At 40.3% G+C, this 26,367-nt stretch overlaps 1 protein-coding gene across 6 annotated transcripts in view; it reads right to left on the bottom strand.

The window, feature by feature from the left end:
* depdc5 (DEP domain containing 5, GATOR1 subcomplex subunit) overlaps window positions 1-26,367 on the bottom strand; it is a 31,212-nt gene that overhangs the window by 1,580 nt on the left and 3,265 nt on the right. Inside the window, exons 5-40 of one of the 6 annotated variants that reach the window (XM_084732303.1) lie at window positions 26,023-26,108; window positions 25,856-25,939; window positions 25,719-25,768; window positions 23,956-24,025; window positions 23,767-23,845; window positions 23,603-23,664; window positions 23,452-23,521; window positions 23,298-23,370; window positions 23,102-23,205; window positions 22,930-23,004; window positions 20,969-21,103; window positions 20,783-20,844; window positions 20,629-20,702; window positions 20,458-20,527; window positions 20,326-20,362; window positions 19,783-19,903; window positions 19,444-19,667; window positions 19,141-19,341; window positions 17,403-17,538; window positions 17,207-17,298; window positions 15,531-15,590; window positions 14,316-14,499; window positions 13,371-13,531; window positions 12,928-13,048; window positions 12,465-12,632; window positions 12,073-12,295; window positions 11,262-11,398; window positions 11,068-11,170; window positions 10,746-10,808; window positions 9,632-9,747; window positions 8,916-8,996; window positions 8,615-8,747; window positions 7,218-7,317; window positions 6,843-7,082; window positions 3,365-3,534; window positions 44-215 (exon numbers count right to left, since the gene is read on the bottom strand). In XM_084732303.1, coding sequence (XP_084588429.1) covers window positions 44-215; window positions 3,365-3,534; window positions 6,843-7,082; window positions 7,218-7,317; window positions 8,615-8,747; window positions 8,916-8,996; window positions 9,632-9,747; window positions 10,746-10,808; window positions 11,068-11,170; window positions 11,262-11,398; window positions 12,073-12,295; window positions 12,465-12,632; window positions 12,928-13,048; window positions 13,371-13,531; window positions 14,316-14,499; window positions 15,531-15,590; window positions 17,207-17,298; window positions 17,403-17,538; window positions 19,141-19,341; window positions 19,444-19,667; window positions 19,783-19,903; window positions 20,326-20,362; window positions 20,458-20,527; window positions 20,629-20,702; window positions 20,783-20,844; window positions 20,969-21,103; window positions 22,930-23,004; window positions 23,102-23,205; window positions 23,298-23,370; window positions 23,452-23,521; window positions 23,603-23,664; window positions 23,767-23,845; window positions 23,956-24,025; window positions 25,719-25,768; window positions 25,856-25,939; window positions 26,023-26,108 — 4,137 coding nt within the window. Of the gene's footprint in view, window positions 1-43; window positions 216-3,364; window positions 3,535-3,591; window positions 4,687-6,842; window positions 7,083-7,217; window positions 7,318-8,614; window positions 8,748-8,915; window positions 8,997-9,631; window positions 9,748-10,745; window positions 10,809-11,067; window positions 11,171-11,261; window positions 11,399-12,072; window positions 12,296-12,464; window positions 12,633-12,927; window positions 13,049-13,370; window positions 13,532-14,315; window positions 14,500-15,530; window positions 15,591-17,206; window positions 17,299-17,402; window positions 17,539-19,140; window positions 19,342-19,443; window positions 19,668-19,782; window positions 19,904-20,325; window positions 20,363-20,457; window positions 20,528-20,628; window positions 20,703-20,782; window positions 20,845-20,968; window positions 21,104-22,929; window positions 23,005-23,101; window positions 23,206-23,297; window positions 23,371-23,451; window positions 23,522-23,602; window positions 23,665-23,766; window positions 23,846-23,955; window positions 24,026-25,718; window positions 25,769-25,855; window positions 25,940-26,022; window positions 26,109-26,367 lie in introns of those variants that run through there. The other 5 variants (XM_084732306.1, XM_084732304.1, XM_084732305.1 and 2 more) reach the window with 5 other exon arrangements.

Below are 26,367 nucleotides of genomic sequence, written 5' to 3'. Positions count from 1 at the left end.
CACACACACACGAACACAGCGTTCAGTCAGACGGCTCCTGTACCTTCAAACAGGTTGTCATTGCTGTTTTTCAGCAGGCAGTGGATGTTGAGAGGGATGAAGAGCTGGGCCCTCAGAGGATCTCCGTACAGGTACGACGTCAGCGCGAAGGGAACCTCCAGAACAGGGACCAGCAGGAAGCCGCAGGACGCTGCTTTCCTGTGCCAGCCCTGAACCTGACGGGTAATAAACAACAGCAGTTCAGTGATCAACCCGACTTTTCTGTACAGCTGTTCCTTCCTTTGACTTCTTGAAGTTTACCAGGTGATGTCTTCTTTCAGTTCCTGCTTAAAGGGATAGTTCAGATTATTTAAAGTGGGGTTGCAAAGTAAACAATGACCTGCTGTGGGCACGATCAGCAACAACAGGTATCTCAGCCGTTTCTGACAGGCAGTTACATGAGACAAATATCACTCACAGACCAAAGTCTGCAGGCAGAATCAGTCATTTTACCTCACAGAACACAGGAGTTGCTGGTCTACAGTTGCCTCGACCTGTTATCCGTTGTAGTATTATGTGTCTTTAGTCGATCCAAACTATTATTTTAAAACAAAGAAGTGACGTAAGAAACCAAACTAACTAAGATATTGATGCAGTGGTAGACCAGCAACTCCTGTGTCCTTTGAGGTAAAACTACTGTTTTTTCAAATGGAGTTTGGTTGGTTTGGAAAGAACAATATTTATCTTATATAACAGCTTTTTTTCCATCTGAAAAAGCTGTCTGACAGCAAGTTAAAGTCATGAAGATAGTCTAAATATAGAGTACACTTGAACTGCTAAGATTTTTTTTTTAGTGGGTAAAATACATTTTGCTGCTGCCCCTGTTGACAGCAGTAAATTGCTTAACTTCCTACAGCAGCACTCCTGCTGCTTCTCTAAACTGGGACACCATTCTTTGTAGGTATTACACTGACTACAGATCAGTACCTCATAATCTGGATTATCCCTTTAAGAATATTTAAACTTTCTTAATTCAGAAATATACTTGTATGTATTTCAGTTTGATATATCACCCTTGATTTTAATAACATTCAAGTGAAGACATTGTGAAAATAACTGGTAAAAAGTTTTTGCAGTGGTCTTGTAATAGTCTGTGGTTGATCTTTTACAGTATTTAGGATCATTCTCTTTTTGTGATATCAATCCTTTTGATCTTTAGCTTCATCCCTGTTCTTTGACACTTTGAACTTCCAGGATTTAATGATACTTCAGTCAATCAGTTTTTCATTTCCTCAATATTTTCTGTGTCACAGCAGGTTGCCACACAACCAAAACAGTTTCACTGGTGTTTCCTTGTTTAAAAAAAGCATCATTGTGTGCTGTGTTTTGTGTTTCATACTGAGAATGTTGGGTGTGTCTGAACAGATTTTGTTGATCAGATAGTGGGAGCCAGTATAAGAGCAGGTCAGATTCATGAAGTGTTCAGGAAAAAGTTCTGGTGTTTAGTTTCTCTCCTCCTTTATTGTGGTTCACTGAAGAAAAAGCTTCCCATTCCTCAATTTCTCTTATTCCAGTGATGGAGAACTCATCACTCTGTTGGGTGTTTCTAACACATTAATATTCAAAAGCAAACCCATTATGTTTCCCTTCCTTTTCACTCCCAAATCAGAGGTTTAGGTAACCTGCTTGAACTTCTGGCTATTATCAAACCTGTCTGAGCTGTTCTGCAGCTTTCTCTGTGGTAAAACTCTCACCAAAGTCACACAATCTGCAGACTGCAGCGATGAAATTGGGGAGTAAAATACTACTGTAACACACAGGAATCACAACAACATATTTGAAAAAGAAGATTTTTTTTAAAGTTTGAAAAAACTGCACAAATTTTACACACCAAAGTCTGTTAACAGGTTTTTGGAGCCTTTTGTGGAAGAGAAATGGGCAAAAGAAAACAGACGATACCCCAGGATCTGCTGCATTGATTTTTTTTTTTTTTTTTTTTTTTGTGTCTGTCATGCTTTCTGAGTCTGACAGCTACAGGAGCACAATGATAAACTGGTTAAGCACTCTTTTAAGGCCTGAAGTGAATTAAAATATCATATGGATCAGACAGTTCCCAAACTTTTAAACACGCATCATTTACAGCTTAAATAACAGAGTGATTCCTCAGTGTCACACTGTTTGTGTTGATCAGTGAACCTTTAGTGTTCTGTATAAGAGACAACACAAACACTGAATATAAAGTATCACTCTATGCAGATTATATCATTTTATTTTTTACCAGAGCTAAGCCACACTGGTATATGTGTTTTCTTTTTCTTCTTCCTTTTGTCATCTGAAAGAACTTTAAATGGGAAGAATCAGAGTGTTGCTGCACTATTCAGGATAAACACATAATCTCTGCTGACTGGAATGGAAGTTTTCATTCATGTGTAGTTCAGCTGTGTGATGTGTCTATATACCGTGACGACAGAAAAATGATAAATCATAGCTAATGACAGCAGAACTATAATAATAATTACAGAAAAATAGTGTTTCATATTATGTGCTATTGCTTATTTCACTGTGCTGCAAATCACAGTCTTTACAACAATATTTTCTGTCATTTGAATGATGGTTTGCATTTTCCTGCACAGCACAGATACGGGTAGGAAATCTCAAGTCAAGTCAGACTTTATTTATACAGCCCAATATCACTAATCACTATTTGCTTCGGGGGGATTTACAATCAGTACAGTGTGTGACACCCCCTGTCCTTTTTTTCCACAAATCTACTTGCCCAAAGTCCATTTTTACTTGCCCCTGTACAAACTGTTTTATTTAATCGACTAAAGTTAATTGTCATGTTTAATTTAGGTCTGCAACGTCTATAAAATGTCAGAAAATAGTGAAAAATGTCCATCCTTTTTCAAAGTCCAAGGTGATGTCTTTAAATGTCTCCTTCTGTAAATCCAAACCCTAAAAATATTTAGTTTCATGTGATAATAAACAAAGAAAAGCAGGAAATCTTCCATATCTGAGAGGCTGAAAACTGCACTCACTTTAATGATTAATTGATTATCAGAATAGTTGAATTATTTTTAAGCCTGATTTATTTGTCCAACATGGCATTTTACTTGCCCCAGGAAAGTGGGCAACACTTATCATTGAGCCCTATGTAGACTCTCACAAGAGTAAGGAAAAACTTCCACTGCATCCTATTTGAATTTCATTTAAAGAAAATGTGCTGTATCATGATGAGCATCATCGTCTGGATATACTGGAGATTTTGGTTATACTGGACAGCCCTAATGTGTAGAGGCTGTGATCTATTGATTTTATGTCTCTAGACAAATGATCTGATGTGATTCACTGACATCAAAAAGAAGGACATCAAATATCTGGTTACCATCTCAAAGAGCACAGCAGCAGTGACGGCCATCCAGTGCAGCTTGATCTCAAAGGCGGCGTTGAGTGAGAAGTTTCCGTGATAATAACAGCTGCACCACTCGGTCCGGTCACTGCGGTTGTTAACGTCCACATCCAGAGTGACCGTCTTCTGCTCCGGGACCGTAGCAGCTGGAGGACAAACGGAGGGTGGGAGGGAGGTGGAGAGACAGGAAGACAGGAGGCAAAGGAAGCCAAATAAAAGGAGATGGATGGAGTGATGGCAGCGGACGGACGAGTGAGAGCAGAGGAGGTGATGGTGGAGTAAAGTTAAATGTTGATGACAAGTTAGATGCTTTAGAAACAGAATCAGAAATATTAAAACATCCTCTGAAGTCTACAAATCTGATCTGAAGATTTATGGAACTGGTCAAGACTTTTTTTTAATATTCACATCATCATTACAGATCTATTGATCTGATCTCTTGAGGTTAGTTTTTCATGTTTTATATTAATTGTGCTAATTTTGTGATCTCAACCTAAGAATATTTGTGTTGTATTTATGTTTTGTTAATTAGTTCCCCTAAAGATTTTTGCTGCTTTATTTTCTCAAATGTTCTGCTCAATACATATTAAGTTACAACTCTTTAATATGATTTGTTTGATGTCTTTTGTTTTGTATATAACTTTTAGTGCTAGTATAAAAATTCTCTTTTCCAGTTTTCTGTTACCCCAATATAAGCAGCTTTGTCGCTCAGTGTGGGAATTACACTTGTTTAAAATCCTGACAGTGAAAGTTAATAAAGCATTAATGTCTGCGTTATCCCAGTTCAAAGAGAGGTTTCCTGGTATGATAAATAACAATAAGAACAACTAATAATCTCTGAGAGCAGTCAGTGTGAGGCTGGAATCATTCCTCAGGCACTAAGACTGTTCCAGGAAACCAGTCCAAGGTGTCAGAGAGCAAACTGAGAAAGCATTCATTTGCACAGTTGTTGCTGTAAAGATGGAAGCATTTTAAAATAAGCTGATGTCAAAGTGACTAATGAAGCTTTGAGCGGTCCATGAAGCACAAGTGGAGCTGAAGCAGAAACACTGTCACAACCTGCAGCTGTGTTGTGATTGTGCTTCCTGTTGAAAAGCCAGGCGGAGAGCGACAGGTGAGGACTTTGCACACCACAGCACCACTGACCCACAGCCACTAACACCACAGCATGCACTGCACACCACACCAACCACCTACTGCTCCTGGATCAGCTACACACTAACCACACCGCATGCACTAATTGGACGGTGGAGGAGGGGAAATTTGATCGCATCGATCAGTGATGCGGCCACGTCACACTGTGGACGGATGGAGAAAACACTGGTCATGCACTACACACTACAACAACGAAACACACCACCAGCTGGTCACTGCAGATCTACAGTCCACTGTGAGGAGAGCTGCTGAGTCCAGTATCTCTGTGTCACACTACAACACATGATGATGATGATGATGATGATGATGATGATGATGGACGGCACGAAGACGAAATATTACATGGAGACAGTTGTGAGGTGATGGGAAGAATCCCACTGTGTGAGATGGAAAATGGTTCATTTACTGGAACTAAAGTTGGAATGGTCTGAGGTGGTTATGTACATGTAGGGCTCATTGTTTGTGGTTTATATAACTTGATTAATTCTTAATTATTTTGATCATTTAAAAGAGAAAATGTGGTTTTAAAAATGTCATTCGCAGCACAAACACATTGGACCATAACCACTGCAACTGTTCTTGACTCAAGCTGCTTATTTACACATTTTGTCCATTTTTGACATTAGTCACAGCGCTGTCTGAGCTGTGCTTGTTACAAGAAATCCTTGTTTACGGTGAACCAGTGGACCTTGATAAGGAAAAGGCTGCTGAGGAGGCTTTAAAATCCAAAACTGAAATCTAATCTGTAAACTCAACTAAGATAGGATGATGACAAACATATTTCAAAACCCTACATGAACTCTTACACCATCTGTCTTAAGAAACTCTTGACAAATATACTGCTATCTGTCTCTGTGCTTCCTCTTGACCTTTCTGACAATCACTGAGCTGACAGCTCTGTGACCAGAAAAAGATGTATCATATATATAAATATATACTGTATACACCTCCATGTTCCATCTAAAGATTATTTGAAGTGTGGTTATATGTGGTACTTAGTCATAGTCAGTGTAGATGACAGTTAACATGTCCTCAGTTTGGAGATTAAACCATTAACAACATACTGCTGTGAACAGGGTCCAGCAGTAAAATGTATTTAGACACCTAAAAAAAAATCAGTATCAGAATACCAGTTGAAGTATGCTCCATATTTGCAATATTTTCTTTGCCTTCCTTTGCTGTAAGACAGCCTTTTCTGTTGAGATACCACTGTTACACAAGCCAAATATCGTTCTCTCTAAAACAACCAGAATCTTTTGGCAAAAACAGTCCTTTAACCAGAGAACTACAGCTGCCTTGATCTGTTAGTTAGTTTGTTTTATTGTGTGTCAGTGAATTCCAACTAACCTTTTTAAACACTGAAGCCACAAATCATTGAAATTCTCATCAGAGAAGGCTGTCGAAAAACAAGGTAAAGCAGTCAGTTTTTTAGGTGGCAAAAATACATTTTGCTGCTAACCCTGTTCACAGCAGTGTAGGTAACATAGTAGATTATGTTTAGGTTATCGGGATCCACATGAGCTGCAGCAAATGCTGCTGCCACTCTTACTGTGGTCCAACCCATGTGCATTTAGTCATAGCATACATAACATATAATACTTAAAAAAACAAAAATTATTAAACAAAACACACAGCACAGACATATCTTATACAACCGCACTTCAAATAATCCAAACTAGGACAGTGTAAGGGCTAACCTGGACATCTAATGATTAAAAGACAGAGACACAGCCTTTAGTCCATTTAAAATCTAACAACTCAATACAGTAATTTAGTTTTTTGACTACTTAACATTTACTCTTAGGCTTCCCACCAGCGATATGTTCTGTAATTTAATGCACTTCAACCTGCAGTCATTTTAACGTGCTCTCAGTATCACTCTTTCTGTATCGCTTGGTTGTTCCCCATCTTGTGCAATATTCATAAAATGGGTAAAAAACCAAAAACAGTGGCCCTTCAGAAGATGTGGATGAATACTGTGCAGAACTGTGAGGGCTCACTTGAGGGTGCTCAGAACCTCCCTGGGTCATGTGAAGGTTGGATATTGGTACTGCCATAATGAATGTTTAAAAAACTACAAAATCAGTTGTAGAAGAATAACCATGTATGGTTTGTGTTTGTATTTTTGGTTTCTATGACACCTGACCAAGAGTCCTCTGCCCTGTGTGACATGTACATACTGGACCCAGACAGTTCTCTGAAGTGGACTGTGTGTATGATCTGCATCAGACTGGATGAGGGAGGAGATTGTGGCTCCTCTGCGGTGTGGGCTGGGCCGGGAGGATCGGGCTGGGTGTACCTAGCAGTGCGGCGGCCTGGCTGCGTCCTCCAAAGCTGCGGCTGAAGGAGCTGTGCCTACTTGCGTAGGAGGCCGGCCGGCTGGGCAGCCAGGGCAGGAGGAAGGCCGGGAGGTCGCAGGGTCGCCGCTCCTCCAGCACGAAGGCCACCTCGAACCACTTCCTCTGGAACAGGGCGAAGTCCTCCAGGGCTGCTGCAGACCAGCCCCCAGCCGCCGTGGGAGGGGGCTGAGAGGTCGGACCTGCAGAGGAAAGGACAGACAACTATGTCATGACAACACCTTCTGGAAACCTTTGCTGAGTTATCTGATATTAATCATAGATACAGTGTATGGACATAGCTGAGACAAGTATGAGTGTATTTTAAATCCATTCACCGTCCTTCTCTCCTACTATTCTGTAGAAGTAGAATCCATAGACAAAGGTGCGCATGGCATCTCCAGAAGCGTGGGCCACCAAACCTTCATCCAACATTTTCTACACAAAGCAAACACACAGAAACAGTAAAGATCTGACTACCAGTACTTAATTAACACGTTATATTTTGTTTGTTTCATCCAAACACAAACCAAAGTGTTACAGCTTTGATCCATAAATGTCATGGTTTTATGGGGGCTATAAGCCAGATTATTTTTGGACTGAAACAGCAGCCATGTTTCCATACAAATTTATCACAAATTTTAACTGGATTTCAAGTAACTCTACTAAAAAGAATGTGAATGACCAATATGTGACTATTAAGAGCTAGTTCATTAAGATAAACAGTAGGTGGCACCAATTCTCCAGTCAGAAAAACATTATTAAATTGCAGAAGAAGAAGACACAAGACTATGACATAATTAAGAGAGCACTAGTGGCACCTAAAATGCTGAAAAACACTGTAGAAAACAGCATGGAAATCTGACTGTCATGTATTAATGTGAGGAGGGCTCCAGCAGATCTGTGTGGAACCATCGTGGATCTATTTTTGAGCCATGGGAGCAACGAGAAAACTGATGGAGCAGGAACAGCTGATCAGTCATGCAAGAACTTACTCAGATAAAGTGTTTCCATCTCCCATTAGACGCATCAACTCTTTTTTGAAAAAGGCAAAAACCACCACAAGTGAGCACAAAAACTTAGTTGCTGTTTCCATCTTCATTCACATTCTTCAAGTCAAGCAGTCGCTTTTTGTGGGTTTTTTGTCAGTCAGTGTGCATTACAGTAACAGGATGAAACAGAAGCTTACAAAAATGCTCAGCAAGAACATTTCAGTGAGGAATTATAATTAAAGGAAATCATGAATATAATTTTTATATCAGCTGGCACACACACACACACACACACACACACACACACACACACACACAGAGAAATGTAACAGCACAACAGGTTGTAAACTTTACAACCTGAGTCTCTAAATCATCACAAACCACAACACTAACTGTGATGGAGTGCAGGTGATACACTGCAGTGCTCTCACACTGACAGGAGACCAGGATGTGCCTAAACTATGCAGGAGGAAGCGCTGGTTGCCTGGCAACCTTAAAGTGACAAGGGGACTCCAGGACAGGTTGGTTAATAATTGTACTGTTTGTTTTTGTTTTCTCTTCCAAACATGACTAACCTGGAGGATTGTTTTAAATCTGTCTGGTCACCTGAACTTTTTTTTTTTTTTTTTGCCTTGTTTTTGTCAGTGATGTTGCTGAATTCAAAGATCTCTCCCTCCCAGCTTTCCGTGATCACATAACATTTGTCATCAAGTTAAAGAAAAGCTGAGACACACAACTCTCACCTGCATGATATCCACAGCCATCCCCTGTGTGGCCACGCCCTCTACATTGTTGACCAGCCAATGAACAACCTCTGCACTAATAAAGCAGTTGAGTGGTAGGCCCTTCTGCTCCGGGAGCAGCTGTACACCTGTCCTGTAACACCAGAGAGCCCAGACACAACGCAGTCAGACAAAACTGTTTTCATTCAGATATGGTAAACAAAACTAAAAGTAGTACCCATTAAATTAGTCAATTTTTAGAAAGCGAGAACAACTGAGAGGATGTGTGGATTGTTTCTGACCCAACAACATCAAATCTTACGTGGGATGTTTGATGGCCTCCAGGATCTCCAACAGTGTTGAAGAAGAGGACAGAGAGAGGACTCCTGCTGCAGACTGTCCACTGTGAACACATCACTGATCAGTGCTAAACCATAGGTTACTGTTCATCATCAATTTATTATCAAGTTATCAGTGATTCTTGTAGGGGTCCTGGTCAAAATACACTGTCAGTTTTTATACTTACTGGTAAATTTCAATTGAGTTTAACAGTAAATGCCACAAAAAACGTCTAAGATTACTATTTAGAGCTGCAATGACAACTATTAAATTAATCGCCAACTCTTTCAATAATCAATTTATTGTTTCAAGTAATTTTTTTTAAGAAAAAGAAAGTGAAAATTCTCTGATTTCAGCTTCTTAAATGTGACTATCTTCTGGTTTCTTTAGTTCTCGATTACAATAAATCTCTTGGTTGTAGAAAAAAGAAGACATCTGAGGAAGACATCTTGGGCTCTGAGAAAGACTGATTTTTCACCATTTTCTGGACCAAACAACGAATCGGTTAATTGAGAAAATAATCCACAGATTAACTGACGATGAAAAAAATCATTAGTTGCAGCCCTAATTCTATTTAACTATACCTATCTGTGTTTAAAGTATTCAGTATTATAATGCTTTTATAATCCTTCTTATGTGCTGATGTGTGTTGTTCCAGCAGTCAGGAGCATCCCTGCAGTACAGACAGTCAAAGGTTACCTGGTGTCTGTAGTGCTGCTGGTGGCTGCAGTCTCTCCTGCAGGCTGTGCAGCTGTTCCAGCTGTTACTGCTGGCTGGACTCCTTTGTCTGCAGCCTCGCTGGCTTCAGTGGGTAACTACACAGTTAAAAGTCACTAGATGAGCTGTTTCAGTCAGGATATTCTAAGAGTTTCCCCAGATTACAAAAAAAACAAACATTTGTAACACTTATATCTAGTGGTATACAGATGTCTTTAATTAGTCCAGGGTTGAGATCTCTGACTTTGAGATTTCTGCTGCCACAACAATACAGATGAGCTGAATGTAATTTTGTTTGTGCTGCTCACAGCATTGAAACATGTCATGTTTCAGTTACTCTGAATAATCCACAGAGCAAAGAAACCATCCCTGTCATAGAGAGAGTTCTCAACACCTGGACATGTCAACTGTGTGGACAGAGAACACTAGAAGGAAGTGAGAAAATATGTCGTTTTGTTTTATTTGTGTAAAGACACCTTCTGATGTCATGCATGGAAACAGGAGCGGGTCTCCACAGTTTATCTCAGTTGTGATACAGTACATGTTAGTTACACCAGGATCACACTTTCTACTCTCTATGGTTAGAGAGTATTTATCCAGTTATTCTGTTATTTGATATATGAAGAATTCAATTTTAATTAAAATCTTTTCTGCAAATACAGACCCTGGATTTATCAGACACTTCTTTGCCTGCTCACTGACACTTTTAACATTTTTGTCAGTTGGTAAAATCTGACCTTATTAAACAAGTTTTATATCAAACTGTTTAATTTGTGGGGAACTGCCAAAGTTTGAACTGTCACAAAGGTACTGTGGATTAAAGGTGATCCTGGTGTGAGAGGTGACAGTGTCACTACCTACCACAAGGCACTACAACACTAGACACAAAGTCCAAACTCAATAAAAGTGAAAACTGGAATCTGACGGGGCACTGCAAGTCAAAAATCATGTGATGCCCGCACAGTATTTTTGTACACCATGCTCATGCAGCAAAGCAGAGTGAGTTAGAGCAGCAACAGCACATGTGGACACACACACACACACACACACCCCAAAACACAGAGCTTGAGCGATGCCCAGGGAGCTGGCTACTGACCTGAGAGTGATAGATGTAGGAGGAGCGAGGGCTACGTATAAAATCCAAAATAAAGGCAGCGTCCTGTCAGCATACAGGAAGAACATAACCCAGGATCAAACACCCAAAGCTCAGCAGCAGGAACAGAACAGAAGCATGGAGAAAAATGGAATGGAAGGAGAAAAACCAGAGCAAAAGCCCCACACTGAAGCACCAGCGAAGAAGAACCGTTTTATCCAAGAATTAATTGCTGATATAAAAAAAAAAACACATTCAGATGTGTCTGCAGAAGCTAAATGAAGCAGAACAACTTCTGATGAACAAACGTGGAGGAGACGCTCACCTTGCGGGGACTGTCTACATATGTGGTAGCTGTGGCAACACTTGACGGGTCACTGACGGCTGCTGAGGGCTTCACCTGCTGCTGCTGCTGTTCATCCAGCGTCCTGAAAGGAAGCAGAAAGAATGTCAATAACACTGATATTCAGTGCTCCAATGTGAACACTGTGTCAGCCTGAAGTCCCAGGAGAGACTCACTTCTGGTTCTGCTCCATCTCCAGCAAGGCTGATAAAGCTGATGTGCCTTTCTTGCCTTGTGGGGGCGCCACAGGTTCAGGAGGATAAGGAGGGAGAGGACTGTTAACCTGCAGTCCCTTCATTGGTGTGCCCTTCTGCTGTGTGAAAAAGAGAGAGAAAAACACAGAGGGAAGTGTTCATTTTAGTACCTAAAAATACAGTAATTACAAATGTTCTATATGTTCCAGTATAAGTACTGGCAACTGTATTAGAGACACAATAATCTGTTGGATTGTTTCCAGGGTGACAGATTTACAAAAGACACACTTCTGTCTGATGAGTACCTTTTAATTGGCCAATCATTTTCTCAACAGACCAATTGATTATTTCATCATAAAATATAAGACAATAGTGAAAAAAAATCGAAATTTTTCACAACCATGATTTCCGAAATGGCTCACCAACAGTTGACACCCAAATCTGTTCAGTTTACTTTCCCCTAAGATTAAGAATAGCAGCAAATCCTCACAGTTTAGAAGTTTGATTGGTATTTTTTCATGAAGAATAATTTAAACATTTTCCCAAATACAAGTCAAAAAAATGTACTTAAGTTCAGTATTTTAGTAAAAGTACTTACTAGTTACTTTTCACCACTAGAACAAACATTTATCTTTTGAGCTACTTCTGTGCTCAGTTGTTAAAAATGTAATCATCAACTCTGAGACAAAAGATGTTAATGAAATCGATAATAATATGTGAATTCAAACAGCAAACTGAGATGACTGTTTGTACGTTTCATGTAGAAACATGGTGTGAACCAGGAGAGCCTCACTCTGATGATCCTGTCGGAGCGATGGCGGCGCCGAATGCGGTTGAGGCCCTCCAGGAAGCGGATGAAGCCATCCAGCAGGAGCCAGTCCCCGCTGCCACCCATTCCAGCACCTGCTCCCTCCCCATAAACATCCCAGTGTCCCTCCCCGTCCGCCACCCGCCGAGCTCCTCCGGCTGGCAGCAGGAGGAAGCGAGTCCTCCAGAACTTCAGAGAGTCGATCAAACTGTGGAGGCAGAAGGAAGATAATGATATTCTTTTCACTGTAGTTTCATTTTATAAGTATAGTAAAATAAATAATTACAGCCAAGTGTATATAAGAGTGTAAACGCGTCACGTATCAACAGTAATATAAAGTATCCATGATGTGCATGTGTTTGACTATGAGTGTGTACCTGAAGTCCTCAGAGCCAGCAGAGCAGATGTACTGGTCCAGGTAGTTCCACTTGTATTCCTCCAGTCTCTCGTGGCCAAACTCCACCCAGCAGGACACAAACTGAGCATCAGCATGTGGAGGACACAAGCTGTAGCTGTACTGGATCTGAGCCGACTCATACGGATACCTAAAATACACGCAAATGTTTGCATGGATAAGCTTGTTAGGACGTTGCACTGACTTTCATTCCATTGTGGAAAACTAACCCTTAACTCTTAACACCATCACCATCTCTTGATTACAAGCCATATCTGCCTTTACTGTGAAGTTATTTGACATCTGAAATTGGCAGATATTTTTTTGACTGATGTGTTTTCATACTGAACAGGATACTTCCAGTCACTTCTAACTTTTTTTGAGATACTTTTACCCATTTGAGAGCTTCAACTTGGCAAAAATAAAGAGTTGGCAGTCAGACTCACTTTGGCAGGTAGCGAGTCACAGTGATTATTTTGTCTTTAAGGCAAACTTTATGGAAGGTTCGGCCCATGCTGAGCCAGTATACAGTCTCCTCCTCCTCTGCCCGACGCATAGACACCAGACCTGAAAACACGAGAAGAGAGACAACACATGCCATACAGGGACATATTTTCTCCAATACTGAAACCACAGTTTGTATACTGTTGTTTCTCTGTGAGTTGCTGTGTAATTTGATTTTTTAATAAAGGTGGAATGGCTATTTTACAATGAATATCAAACATCAAGGTAACTTTACTTTAAACACATGAGGCAGTTTGAGAATCAGTTGGTACAAGAAATTAAGTCAGACTAAAAAAATCACAAACTCTTTGAAATAATGTATAATTACCTTTTGATGCAAGAAAATAAAAACGTAGACAAAAAACTATATGAAACATTCAGTTACCTCTGGAGTACAGAGGGCTGCTGCCGAGCGGCGTGGCCACAGAGGGCTGTGGTTTCCTGTTACTGGTCTGGACGATGATCTGGTAACCCTGCATCAACCTCTGACAGATAAACTCCTCAAACACCTGAGACGCACTCATCACTGGGGCTTCATCTTCCCGCCTGAGAAACAGACAGAGGCATGAGACCAGATGAACACAGAGTCTTATTTGCTTAAAATTGGTCAGGAGAACTCTTATTCACAGGTGATACGCTGTTTGTTTGGATTCACGGGATGTAAGTATATATTATAGAATGGTGTCTATATAAGAAGAAGCAAAACAATTCTCAGTTACAGTTTCTGTAATGGTAATGTTATGTTATGTTCACATTCAACCTTAATAAACTACATCAACTTCACTTCAAAGAAGTTTCCACAGATAGATAGAGCTTCGTCACTTAGTGCAACAACAATCATCTGAAGCCCAATATTAGCAACACCAGTTAGCTGGTGGTGGACTACAATGCTCCAAGTACAGATGTTGCTGCAAAGAAGCTAGAAATTCAAAAACACAGATGCTTCAAACACCTTAAACCCAAGATCACACAAGGTCTACAGAATAACCACAGTTTCAAGTTGGGCGCCAAGATTAGAGTCACTAATTCACCATTCAACTAAATATGAAATGTTAAGATATGGCCTTGAATAATAAAGTAGATAATGTAAAGGATAATGTCCAGTGAACAGTGCAAAATAAAGCCATAAAATCATTTTAAAATTAATATTTTGTGTCACATTAATGTGTGCCAAATATTTTTTTATGTAACCATGTAATAAGCCTACTCACTGTATATTATCTCTTATTTAACTACCTTGATAGAGGACTGATAATTCATGACATTTAAATGCTGTATTTATATCTTAACCACACACAGCACTGTACATGTAAAGGCAGGATGTTTGTACCTCTCCAGGTCACTGTGCGGCAGCAGGTCGTAGCAGCCTTCAGTGTAGTCGTTCTGCAGCGTCTGGCGGTCAGGGAAGTAGTCGGTGGTGAGGGGCAGACAGGCCGGTGTGGTAAGAGACTTCCAGTCCACCCCCACTGTGCAGCAGAAGCTGGGCACTGTCGGGGGCGCAGACAGCAGCAGGGCTTCAGGAGCACCCACACACATGCACACACACACACACGCACACACACACAAAAACAAAAAATCCCCACAGCAAAGACAAATGCATGTACCCAGAGTGGAGCAGTACATTTGTGTGGGGGGTGTGGATGGATACAGGAAGGGGAAGCACAGTGGGGTGATAAGAAAAATAAGAGGATGGGGAGAGGGAGAGGGATGAAGATGGAGATACAAACACAAAATGAAAGACAGAAAGTAGAGGAGAGGGGAAGAAAAAACAAGGAAAGTGTTACTTTGACTGGTCTTGTCGCCCCTGCTGGTGATTCCTGAGGGGCCTGGAGTTGTGGAGCAGTGATCAGACATGCAGATTGTGACCCTGTGACAGTCAGTCTGTGATTGGCATCACTCACAAGCAAAGTGAAAAATGTGTCCAAAAGCTGTGAACAGTAACGTGACTATAGAGTGTATTAAAGCAGAGAAAATCACATCATGCAGATGGTGAGCAAACTCTCAATTCAAAATACTGTGTGCAAGACAGATTTAGAAGAAGCACCATTTTATAAACAATCAAGAGAAATACACTACTGCCATGCAGAATGAGATGTAGACACAAGGCTAGTTGAATGAACACAGGTCTCAGGGTGGGAAAATTATGGGAAGACTAATAATTAAAGGATTTCAAGACCCAGTAATAATCTATAATGAGAATTAAAAAGAGGAGGACCAGAGGAAGAGACAGAAAAGAGATGGACTGAGAAAGTGAGGACAGAGAGGGAGGAGGAGGAGGAGGAAGAAGAGGAGGAGGAAGAGGAGGAGAGGGTAACCCCAAACCACATGACCTGTTAGAGTCGTTTCTACCTGCGACCCCTGGAGATAGATGCCCAGTGGAGAAACCTGCCTGCCAAAGCTCAATAAGCCCTCACAGGTTCAAGACACCTCTGGAGGTTTACTGCCATAATCAGTTTGGTGATTGAGAATATTAACTCGATCCTGAGGCATGGCTATATGACAATGTTTGCGACAATTTTGTTTCATAAGGGGAAGACGGACTCACTTGGGTCGGCACCGCTGAGGGAAAAGTCTTCAAACGAGGAGCCGCGGTTGGTTAGAGTTCCTGTACAGACATCACAATTAAAACAAAGACATTCCTCAACTGTCTTCATAACTGGGAAAAATGACCAAGAAGCTAATCTGCCATAAGCCTGGCGTGCTTCTTTTTTAACACTGCAAATAAAACAGAGTTACAGAATACCAGAGAATTGTTCGAATACGGTAGAAACCTCAAGTCATCATGTCTGGCTGGGTCCAATTGATCACTATTATACTGCTCACTCACCACATGCCTGTTCTGAATAGGCCTCTGGTGTTGCTGACTGCAGCTTTCTTGAGAACTGCTCATCAAAACACTGCATACTTGACACTGACTGCGTAGGATTATCAAAACGTTAATATAAAAAGAGAGGGCTAACCCTAAACCTATGGGTCTGGGTATAAAGTCTAGAGCTTGATTAGTCTGATGAATCTTTTTATTGATTAATCGATTAAAAAAACAGATGAATGAGCTGATGCACAGTGGGCGGAGCATCAAGGCAACTGTGGCCAGGTGTATGATTTTTTTTTAAAGTGGAATAAGACCAAACTGACGGGCCACAACCACTGTGAATTCCTGTTCTTATAAGCCATGTCCAATTTGCAGAGTTTACAGAGAGCTACACTGTGTCTAAAACACAAAACTCTGTTTAAAACTCTTTAGGTGATCATAATCGAGGTGTGCTGGCTGCAGTTTCTTTTCCAGGAAAGTCCTGCTTGGACTGCAGCCGTATTGCCAACGTGCCGTTGTCGTAATTGTTTACGTCATTATATTGATGAGTCCCAACTCCCAATGCTACAGATAAGCTGTTCGCCTGTTTATTCAAAATATATTAGTATTAAAGGTGCTGTGTGTCAAAATTGCACCAAATTGCATACTGCATGTCCTCCATGTCCCCACAGACATACCTGCCAAGTTTGAAATAGGTCAGATGAGCGGTTCTTAAGATAAGCAAATTACATACATACATACTTAAATACAGACAGACAGATTTGCTTCATAGTTATATAAGCTCATAACTATTACTGAACTGTTCTCTTTTTCTTTATTTCTCATACAGATTACCATCTATTGACGCTTGTATATTCACTGCATGAACATAAAATAATTCAACAAATTGCTTCACTGTTTTTCTATCGCCAAGGGCCCATTCAAGAGAGGCATTACATGACTTTTCTGTCTCCACCCGCACAAGATCTGTTGTTGTTCAAGTAGACTACAGTCAGCTGGGCCAACAAGAGGGACACTTTTCTTGCTTTCCAAGTTTCCTTGCTGATTTGTTAGTTAGTTATCGAGAGTTGTGTCATAAGCTTTAAGCAAAGTTTGTTTCTCTTGAGAGAAAATTACTCTCTTTATTGTCATATCAGTCAGCATCTGCCACCAGCATCAGGTAGCCAGCTGGAAGCAGACAACATACTGGGAGGCAAAGTATCATCGAAGTTAAGTAAAAAAAAATTAAAAAATGAAAAGACCTAAAATGAACACCAAAAGCAAACTACTTGATCACTATACATATATGTACTGAATACCAATACCATGCCATATAGGAATGATGCTGTCGCTTTTTGATCCATATAAGCGGTTAATGACTATAAGGGGTTTCAATTGTACTAGGTATTCTGTTTAAGTAGGCATATCACCACTGTTGTTGCTCCCTGGACTTCCAGTCAGCTCTTCCATCCCTCCACCAATATAGAGGCCGTTCTCTCCTGCATGCCTGGAGGTTGTTCGCCTTCAACAAAAAGACACATATCAAGCATTGAAATCAGTGCCTGTACCTCAAGCGAACACTCTCCACAAAGGAAAAGTTTGTTCCCTGTAGTATATGTGTCTAACCTTCCAGTGGCCTCGTGATAGGCCAGCTCCAGCAGCTCAGCTGAGGTGTGGGCAGGATCTCTCTGCTGGCTGCCCTGCAGTTCTGCCATGTTCTGTCTGGTCTGGTGATGGATCTGGATTGCCTCTCCAGAAGGACCTGAAGAACAACAGAGGGACATGCCGTCTGGATAAACAGCTTACAGTTACAGTGTCTCACTCTTGCTTCTTTACAAATCACTTCTGACTATGCTTGAGTCCAGATTTGATGTATGACATGATACTTAGTAACCACAGACTGGAGGAAAATTTATTTATTATTTCTTACCAAATTTCTAAAAAATCTGTATTTAATGGGTTGAAAATGTCACCATGCCGTCTGTTTTTACCCAGCTCTGAACCTTACAGAAAATTCTGCACATATATGCAGGTTTTTAAATGTAGATAAGTCATCTAAAAATTGACTCCTTTCCGATTGCCAGAAGACGAGTTCTGTTTTTCATCTGACATGTTGCCATAAAAGAAGAGACTCAACTCATGTCTAAGCAGGAAAGCAGAAGGAAAAGTGTTTTTAAAGTCTTTGTGTGTTAAGTTCCCACTACTTTAGTTGCTTCTAACTGAACTTCTGTGATTTTAAATTTACTTTCTGTTTGTCTTTTATTGTGAAGACTTAATAGGACATGAAATGTGCTTATCCACCGTTTTACAGCCAGTCGGGTCATGAAAAGTTTCTGTTAAAGAAACACTTTCTGATACAGAAGTTCTTTGACTTACCAAGCATAACACACAGTGCCTCATTGTTTTATAACAACATCATAAATACACAAACTGAGAAGAGTGAGAATCTATGATTAATTTGGCAAAGGGATTTAGGACATGACCTTGGTGAGGGGACATGTCAGGATATTATATCCATTACTGACAGGGCCACAAAAGATATTAGAGGTAAATTTACTCATTACAAAATTATACATAGGTACTATTTTAGGATGGGCCAGATACAAGAGAGACATTGTTGGAAGTATAAGGAGGAAACTTCCTACATGCTGTGTGGGAATGATCTGTAGTTCTTCCTTGTTGGAAAGAATTGCTGGCAAAACTCGGAGAGTGGATAGAAGAGCCCACACCAGAATCCCCTCTGTTATACCATCTTGGAGATAGATTCAAATCCCTGTCACACTGTGACACTCTGACGTGCTGAGTGAAACCGAGTCAGTCCAAGCCAGCACGTGTTGATGTAATGCAGCAGTTACCAATGGAGGCGAAAAGCCTTTATAGCATCAAACTGGAAAAGGGGCAAAAATAAACGTGTCCATCCAGGTGTTTGTGGGTTTTTTGTTCAGTGTATAAGGGTCTGCAGAGTTGATTGATTACAACTTAATAATGTGATGACATTCTTATGAGAAAGAGAATGTTAAGTTAACATTTGCCAACTCCTGCTTCACACTAAGTCTAATACATCTGTCCTCCAATAAATTTTACCTACATGATCGCCAAATCACGTTATAATGTTCAGTTTGGTTGAAAATATTTCAAAGATGTTTTGATTCAGCTGTATGATGATTTTGGAGGCTGTAGTTTGTGGTGATGTTGAACTGTATACTCAATCACTGACAGGTGTTTCTATTATTTTGTCCACCTCATTAAGTTTGATTGGGGGATGGCTAAATAACAGACAACTTTTCACCTTAACTAGGTGAAATAAACTGCTGACTGCATGAGGGAGTGTGTTGTGTTTTCACAGGACTGTGTGTCCCCTCACCGACAGGGAAGGTGTGCATCCAGCGCCGCCGGTTGGAGGTGAGCTTCATGGGCATCCTGGATGGAGTGAAGGGGTTTATGAGTGCTCTCTGAGGGGTGTAACCTCCGGGACGGATGTGCAGGGTGGACTCTGCACTTCCCACTGTGAACCTTCCTGGGGCGCTGGAGTCCCGCTGAGAGTCCATCATTTTCTCTAACAGCTCTGAACAACAAAATAATGAAAGAAGACAACAGGAATGGAATGGAGAGAGGAAAGAGGCAGAGCACACTGCATCTTCTGTCCTTTAAGCTCTGGAGGAGTTACCTCTGGTGCTGGTGTATCCCAGCGAGCTGCTCACTTCATACTGGGCGGGAGGCATGCGGGGTATGAGCAGCATGTTGGACACAGGGCCCAGACTGTCATCAGAGGCCAGGCTGCGCTGCTCCTCAGGACCTCCAGATCGAACAGGAGGGGACGCGCCTATGCCTGCGCTGACGTCCACAGAGCCCCAGCTCTTCCTCCCGCTCGTCTCTTTGTCTCGACCCATCCTGAAAGACAAATGGTCGCTGTTGTTCAGTGGACAAGAAGGTTCACTAGAGAGGAGAACTCTGTCCTTTGTATTTAGTGCAGCGTAGTTTTGTGTCAAGCATGCAGTCAAGACACCTGAAGTTGGTGCTCCGCTGTATTCGAGAAGGGCCAGGCAGTCTGAACACCTGAGCATCGTAGGCGTCGTAGTCCACCTGTATAGGCAGGCTGTTCTCAGAGTCCTTTGGAGCACAGAGAGCTGGACAAGGTTGTGAAGAAGAGGGTTGGAATATCAGAAAGATTAATTATCTCCTTCATGCTTCAAGAGATTAACAGGAACTGAAGTCTAGCACATTTCACTCCCTGGGCTCAATTTTTTGATAAAAGACAAGTCGAGAACAATGAAGGAAAAGAACTCCCCAAGCAACCAGGCAGGTTTATAGCAATACAAAACTCACAAAAGAAACTGTAAATGTAACCACTTAGTGGATCATAACATATCAGATATGAAATCAATCTGCAGATGCTCTGGTTTAAGATGAGACCAATATTTTCTGTGGATGACAGTTCTTTCGCAAAGAAACTGATATTCACAAAGGCCAAAATGTGACTTGTTTTTAGCCCAGCAGTTGTTGATGAGTTGTCATGAAGAGCTCAGAGAGATAAAGCGACATAACTTACTGTGGTCCTTGCTGCTTTTGAATTTCTCAGCATGAAGCTAGAAAAAAAAAATCAAATGACATAGTAAAACATGCAAAAATCAATTAAATATTTTTAAGCCAAACAACAGAGCCGCACAAAATGTAACTGTACCTTGCGGCCAGCCAGTTTGATTCGAGGGGTGAAGGAGCCACAAGAGCTCTGACTTTTGGAGGTGTAGAAGCTGTGGGCATGAAAGAAAAAGATCCAGGCTGTAGATCAGTCAATTGTACCTTTGCATAGTGTTCGCATTTGTCTTTTTTCTCATCAGTCATGCTGTCTTGCCTGTGGTTGATCCAGTGAGGAAGGTTATAGTCGTCTCCCACACGAGAGTCTCCAGGTGTCGTCCTGTTGTGCAGCTACAGAGAGAATGACCATCAATAACAAACAGGTATATGTCCTGGTGCATCTACAGAGACTGACACAATGTGTGTTTTACCTTGAATAATGGTACTGCGTGCAGTGGCTGCTCTCCCATACACACCAAGTCTACCCCAATACCTGCAAAGGGGGGAAATACGTGTCACTAACATCATTTAATTCATAAACAGACTTTTGATTCTCTGTTAGAAGATTTGTTCAGTTTGATCATGTGTTTGACATGGGTTCCTATTGTCACACTCACCGTTGTCAATCATACGCTGTTTGGTGAGAATCATGAGCAGCCGGTCGACTTCAAACACTCCCACCCCGGGTGTGATCACCACTGACATCTGGCCGGTGCGGTCAAAGTTACGGTTGATGTAGTGTTTGTCAAACACTGTGGGAGACATGGTGATTGTTAATTTGTCTTCTTGTCTTTTCTAGTTAGTAATCAGTGACTGACACTTTCTTAACTGTTTTGGATTTTTAATATTAAGGAGCAGGTTCACATTTCACAAGCAGATATCTTAAAAGTTAAAGTCTTTTTTATTGCAAAATCATGTCTTTTTGTTTTTATCCTTCCACTGCGAATCAACAAGGAAACACTGTCCAAGGAAATAAAATTTTGTTCTACAAATACTGTAGCTCCGAAAGATATCCACTGTCTATCCAGCTGTTCAGACCTGGTATCAACATGTGTCCCGGGTGACTGAATCATGAGTGGACAGCTCTAAGTACAGATGTGAACACACCCAAGACCCAATGAGATTCGATCGTTCAGACCACATTCAGAAGTGGCCTGGGATGCATGTGACCACATTCTTGCAGCAGTGTGTATGCAGTGTGTCCTGGGCCACAATGAAAGACTTTGTATTCAACTAACGTCCTGTAAGTCCACATTAAACAACTGTCTGATTTCCATTTGATTCACTGTAAAGATGATTTCACTAATAACTATTATATCCCCTGACTCCCTTTTTTGAGAGAGGAGAAAATTACAGCAACAGCAAATTCTTAATCATTGTTACCTTCTTGTAAATTTGGGGTTTAAATGCAATACATTAAGTTGTCGGTTGCTGGAAACTTTATAAACGTAATGAAAAGCTGTATACCACAAATTCTTAATTATTTGGGCCTTCTTTTAAACATTGTATGTTAAGTTATTTCTTTCTTTGTCTAAAGTCTGTGTGTCCCAAGTATCTTGGCTGCTACTGTTAGGTCGCTAGTTAAAAAAAAAAAAAAATTGCAGCTACGTGTTTATTTGCATCGAGAGCAGGGAAGTGAGATACGATCACAAGCTTTCACACATCTGGATAAGCTTTGTAATGCCAGGTGTGAACCGACATACTCAGAGCTTGTTAATATGAGATGTAAACAACCTATAACTCAGTCTTCTGAAGACTGCATAGAACATGGACTGTGGATTTTGTCCCCCATCATTTACACTTAAATCACTTTAGAAAGGGGTCTTTTTTGGCCAGTATAAACCAGATAACACCTGTTTCAATGTACAGTGGAACACCTGACAATTGACATGCTTAAAAAACTGAACTTACCACTTAACGCAAATCATTCTGGAATAAAACAACTGATGTGTGAGAGTCCAAAAATGTCCCTAAGAATCCAGTAATATTATTCTTCATTCACTCCAATAACTGAATACAGCCACACAAGAATATCTTTGTCTCCTTTCTGTTTTAGCATCATCCTGAGGACTCATAACCAGGAACAAAGGAAGGCATTCATTAGCCAATGGAGATGGTAACAATACCAAATCTGAGGCTCAGCTTGGCAGTGCCTTGATAGGAAACTTTCACAGTTATGTTTGTACACATCTGATCATGTGCTACAAATCGGCCTGCAGGACCCACAATGATTAGCTTTTCCAGATGTCTGAACCTCTTTCCATTTAAACAGATAAATTAGATGAATACATTCAAATAATTAGGTGAAAGGATGTGGCATTTCAGTCTGCTTATCTGGCTAATAAATACCCACAGTCTGTTCAGAAACATGATTTAAGAAACAGTTACCAAGCCACTTGTTGAGAAATGGTTTTCTGTATGGTTACTGGAGTAGCACAACATGTCATAACGATATAATGATGAAACATAATGATGTTGATTAATCTTAACTTAACCATGTACCAGAATAAAGATGCTCACAGTAAAAGAATTGCTTCTTTGTCTCAGAGCAGTTCTACTCTGGTATTAGATTACTCACCATTGAAGGAAAGGTTAATGGCCTCCAGGTAGTTTCCTTGAGCAGCAGTTGAGTTATAACCAACAGGAAAGCCATCTGGCATGAAAGTAAATAAACAAACAAGATTTTGATTGCAGAAGGCACCTGATCCAAAGATCCATTAAATCAACCAAACCCTTGACTCGTGAGCTACCTGCTTCTTTCAGCCGCACCAGGACAGGATACTGAATGAAGAGCTTCTTGATAGTGACCAGTAATGATGTCCACTCATCTCGTCTCTCATTCTGAGCCACAACCCTGATCACAAAACAATTAATGGTAACAGTTGTGATCTGTAAAATTAGATGAGCTACAAGTAAAATAAAGCTATCTACAATAACCACAGTTACCTGTAAAAGTCTTCATAAAAACGTCCCTCATGATCCTGTCTGATGGACCCTCTCAGAATCTCAGGAAATTCATCTGCAGAAAGTGACAACTGTATTAATGACATGTATTCGTATGCATCATAACTGAGTGCGTTTGTGAAGGGAAAAGACTCACCAATGGTTTTGGCGTTGTAGAATGTACGTGAGAAAAGTACGACTGTCACCTCGTGACTGCAGTTTTTCTCCTGTTTCAACATTAAACATTAAAACGCTGTTTTTGTTTACAACAAGAAGAGTTACAGAGCAGACAGAAATAAATCACAAACCTTCCACTTGGTGAAAAGGTCAGACAGGAATCCATTTACAGCCTTCTCAAAGTAGAGATCACCTGAGAGCAAAATATTCAAATAAGACATTCTCCTCCAGGGGCACATGTCAAGATCAGAACTTCAAAACCAGCCCAGTAACAAATCAGAGAGGTCCGACTAACCATAGATGTCAAAGTCCCACATCTCACAGCTCATCTGGATGAAGATGTAAACCATTGCTGATGTGGATCTGAACACCACCTGTGTCACAAGGTCACAAGACATTTAAGGGAAATGAATAATGAAATAAATTCTATCTATATATTGTTGTCAGTGAATACCAACATCTACTTCCAACACTGTTCTCTTACCCTGGTGTCTTCACTGATGTACCCACAGGTCACTTTCTCTCCCTTCACCCACAGTTCACTGGCCTGGGCTCTGAATCAAAGACATCAGTGTGCATAGAGTCACAGTGAAGTTCTGCTGCCTACGGTCACTTCAGTCATTATCATCTTTGTATACAAGGACAACAAGGCGAGGGACAGCTGAGATTAAGAAAATACATTGCATAATGCAGGTGAATACAACAACATTATAATGCATTTATAAGGTTTTATTAAACTCTTTATTAAGACCTATTATCATGCATGATTTCTAAAGTATTATAAGTGGTGGACATAATGTTTTCTCAGTTTAAAATTCAATAATATGCTACAGCAGCCATTCCCAAACTTCAGGATGCCTTTCAACCTTTGATCAACACATGAGATTGATCGTACCAGTGATGAGATATAAGATTCGCTCCGATCTTAATTTGACTGGTCACCAAACACAGTGTAACACCTGGGAAATTACGTCAGATGAAGTGAAGAATAGCACATAATTTACATGCCATGGCTTTTTAATCATAAATATGGGAATTTCAAACTTGTAAAATTAAAACTTTCAAACTTTATTTCTTTATTTTTTATGTCCTCTCAAGGCCCTCCCACTGTTTATAAGACCTTATTTCATTTCAGAAACATTGAACTTATGCTAACACTTCCTATGAAGACAACATCTATAATGTGTTATATGGGCATCAATAGTGTCTTGTAAGTCATTCATAATGCTTTTTGACAACACTCATAAATGCACATAATGCTTTCTGATGCACTGTATCAACAGTCATAAAACATTATAGATGTGACTGATGATGAATTATAATTTCAAGTGTCTTATTGATGCTTCTGACTAGATGATGACGCATGCATTATATGAGATCCATCAGGATGTACTTCACTTCACTTCACTAAACACATATAATAGCTTATTATATTGAATAGAGCATAATACAGCATAGCATAATATGAGAGGCCTTATTACAGTTGACTGTTGAAGTGTGTATAGGTGAGTATACTACAGGTAGCCATAATGTAGTATAAGCCCCATCAGTCAACTTCTAGCTTATAACTTGTCAAGAGCATCAATAAGTCCCTTGAAATTATAGTTCACATCTATAACGTAATCAAGACATATCTATAATGTTTTATGACTGATATACGGGCATCCAAGATGTGTTTGAGTATAGCCATTAAACATTATGAATGCATTATAATACACTCTGGATGCCTCCACAACAGACTACAAATGTGGTCTTCATAGAACAATGATTATCTGTTATGATACACTAAAGCAGTTCTCCATGTGTCCTTATAACTGGCTAAGGTTAGGACCCTTATAAAGTGCTGTGTAACCCAGGACCCACATTCACTGTAATGTTACTTTGCAATGGAGCTGTAAAGCATTATGAATGCTGAACTATAATATATTAAATCTACCACTTACAATACTTTATAAACCTGGTTATAAGTTGTCATGTGTTATTATAAACATTATAAAGCCTTACAACTGCATGATAATGTTTTACTGTATGAAAGTGATTATATGTATTATAGACACTCTGCAGAAAGTGTTACCAAAAAATTCCAAAATCATAACTGGCCTCTTTGTCTTTTTTCCTAACATTTATAAACTTACTGTATGTTGGCTGTTTTGAGTGCTGCTCAGTCATAGAAAAGTGTACGTACATGTTGATTTATTTCACATTCAAGTAACTGTAAATGCATTTAGAGACTGAAATGTTTAGTACCTGATTCCTGCAAACTCCACTTTCTGGGTCACATAAGCACATGTGCTCACCTGGAATAAAGATTGGAACAATTAAATCCTCACGTAAATGTTCTATTCCACATTAAACTCAGACACATAAACGTTCACATGCCCCACCAGACTCTTCTTTAGTCTCCACATGTCTCCTCTGCCGATGTACTGGTCCTTGAACGTCAGCTCCACCAGGTCCAGTGTTACATCCTGTGAGGGGGAAAAAAAACACTCTGAGAGGTTCTGTTTGACTGACAAATAGCGGAGAAGCTGCGGGTTCACAGTGAGCATACCTTTGGGTCGACAATGTTAACAATGACATCCTGGTAAGCGCGCAGTTTGAAGGCTTGTGCTACAGTCTGGTCCACACTGATTGTCTCTGCACAAGAACAAGATATCCAGGAAGGAAAATTACAATCAATGCAAATTAATCAATATCAATATTATACAGGATATTAAAGGGGGTGGACAAAATAACTTAAACATCCTATAGCTTAGGGCAATCAAATACAATAAGACCATCAAATACAGGAGGCTGGAGATTGTTTGGTATTCCTGTTAGTTTGTCCACCACTTGTGAGACTTCCAGGGCTAAAACTAACAATAATTTTCATTACTGATTAATCATCTAGTTATTT

Source organism: Lutjanus erythropterus, chromosome 12 (assembly GCF_056507025.1).
Source record: "Lutjanus erythropterus isolate fLutEry1 chromosome 12, fLutEry1.hap2, whole genome shotgun sequence".
Lineage (NCBI taxonomy): Eukaryota > Metazoa > Chordata > Actinopteri > Lutjaniformes > Lutjanidae > Lutjanus > Lutjanus erythropterus.
The sequence above is the reverse complement of the archived record's forward strand: the minus strand, read 5'-3'. Positions and strand labels throughout refer to the sequence as shown.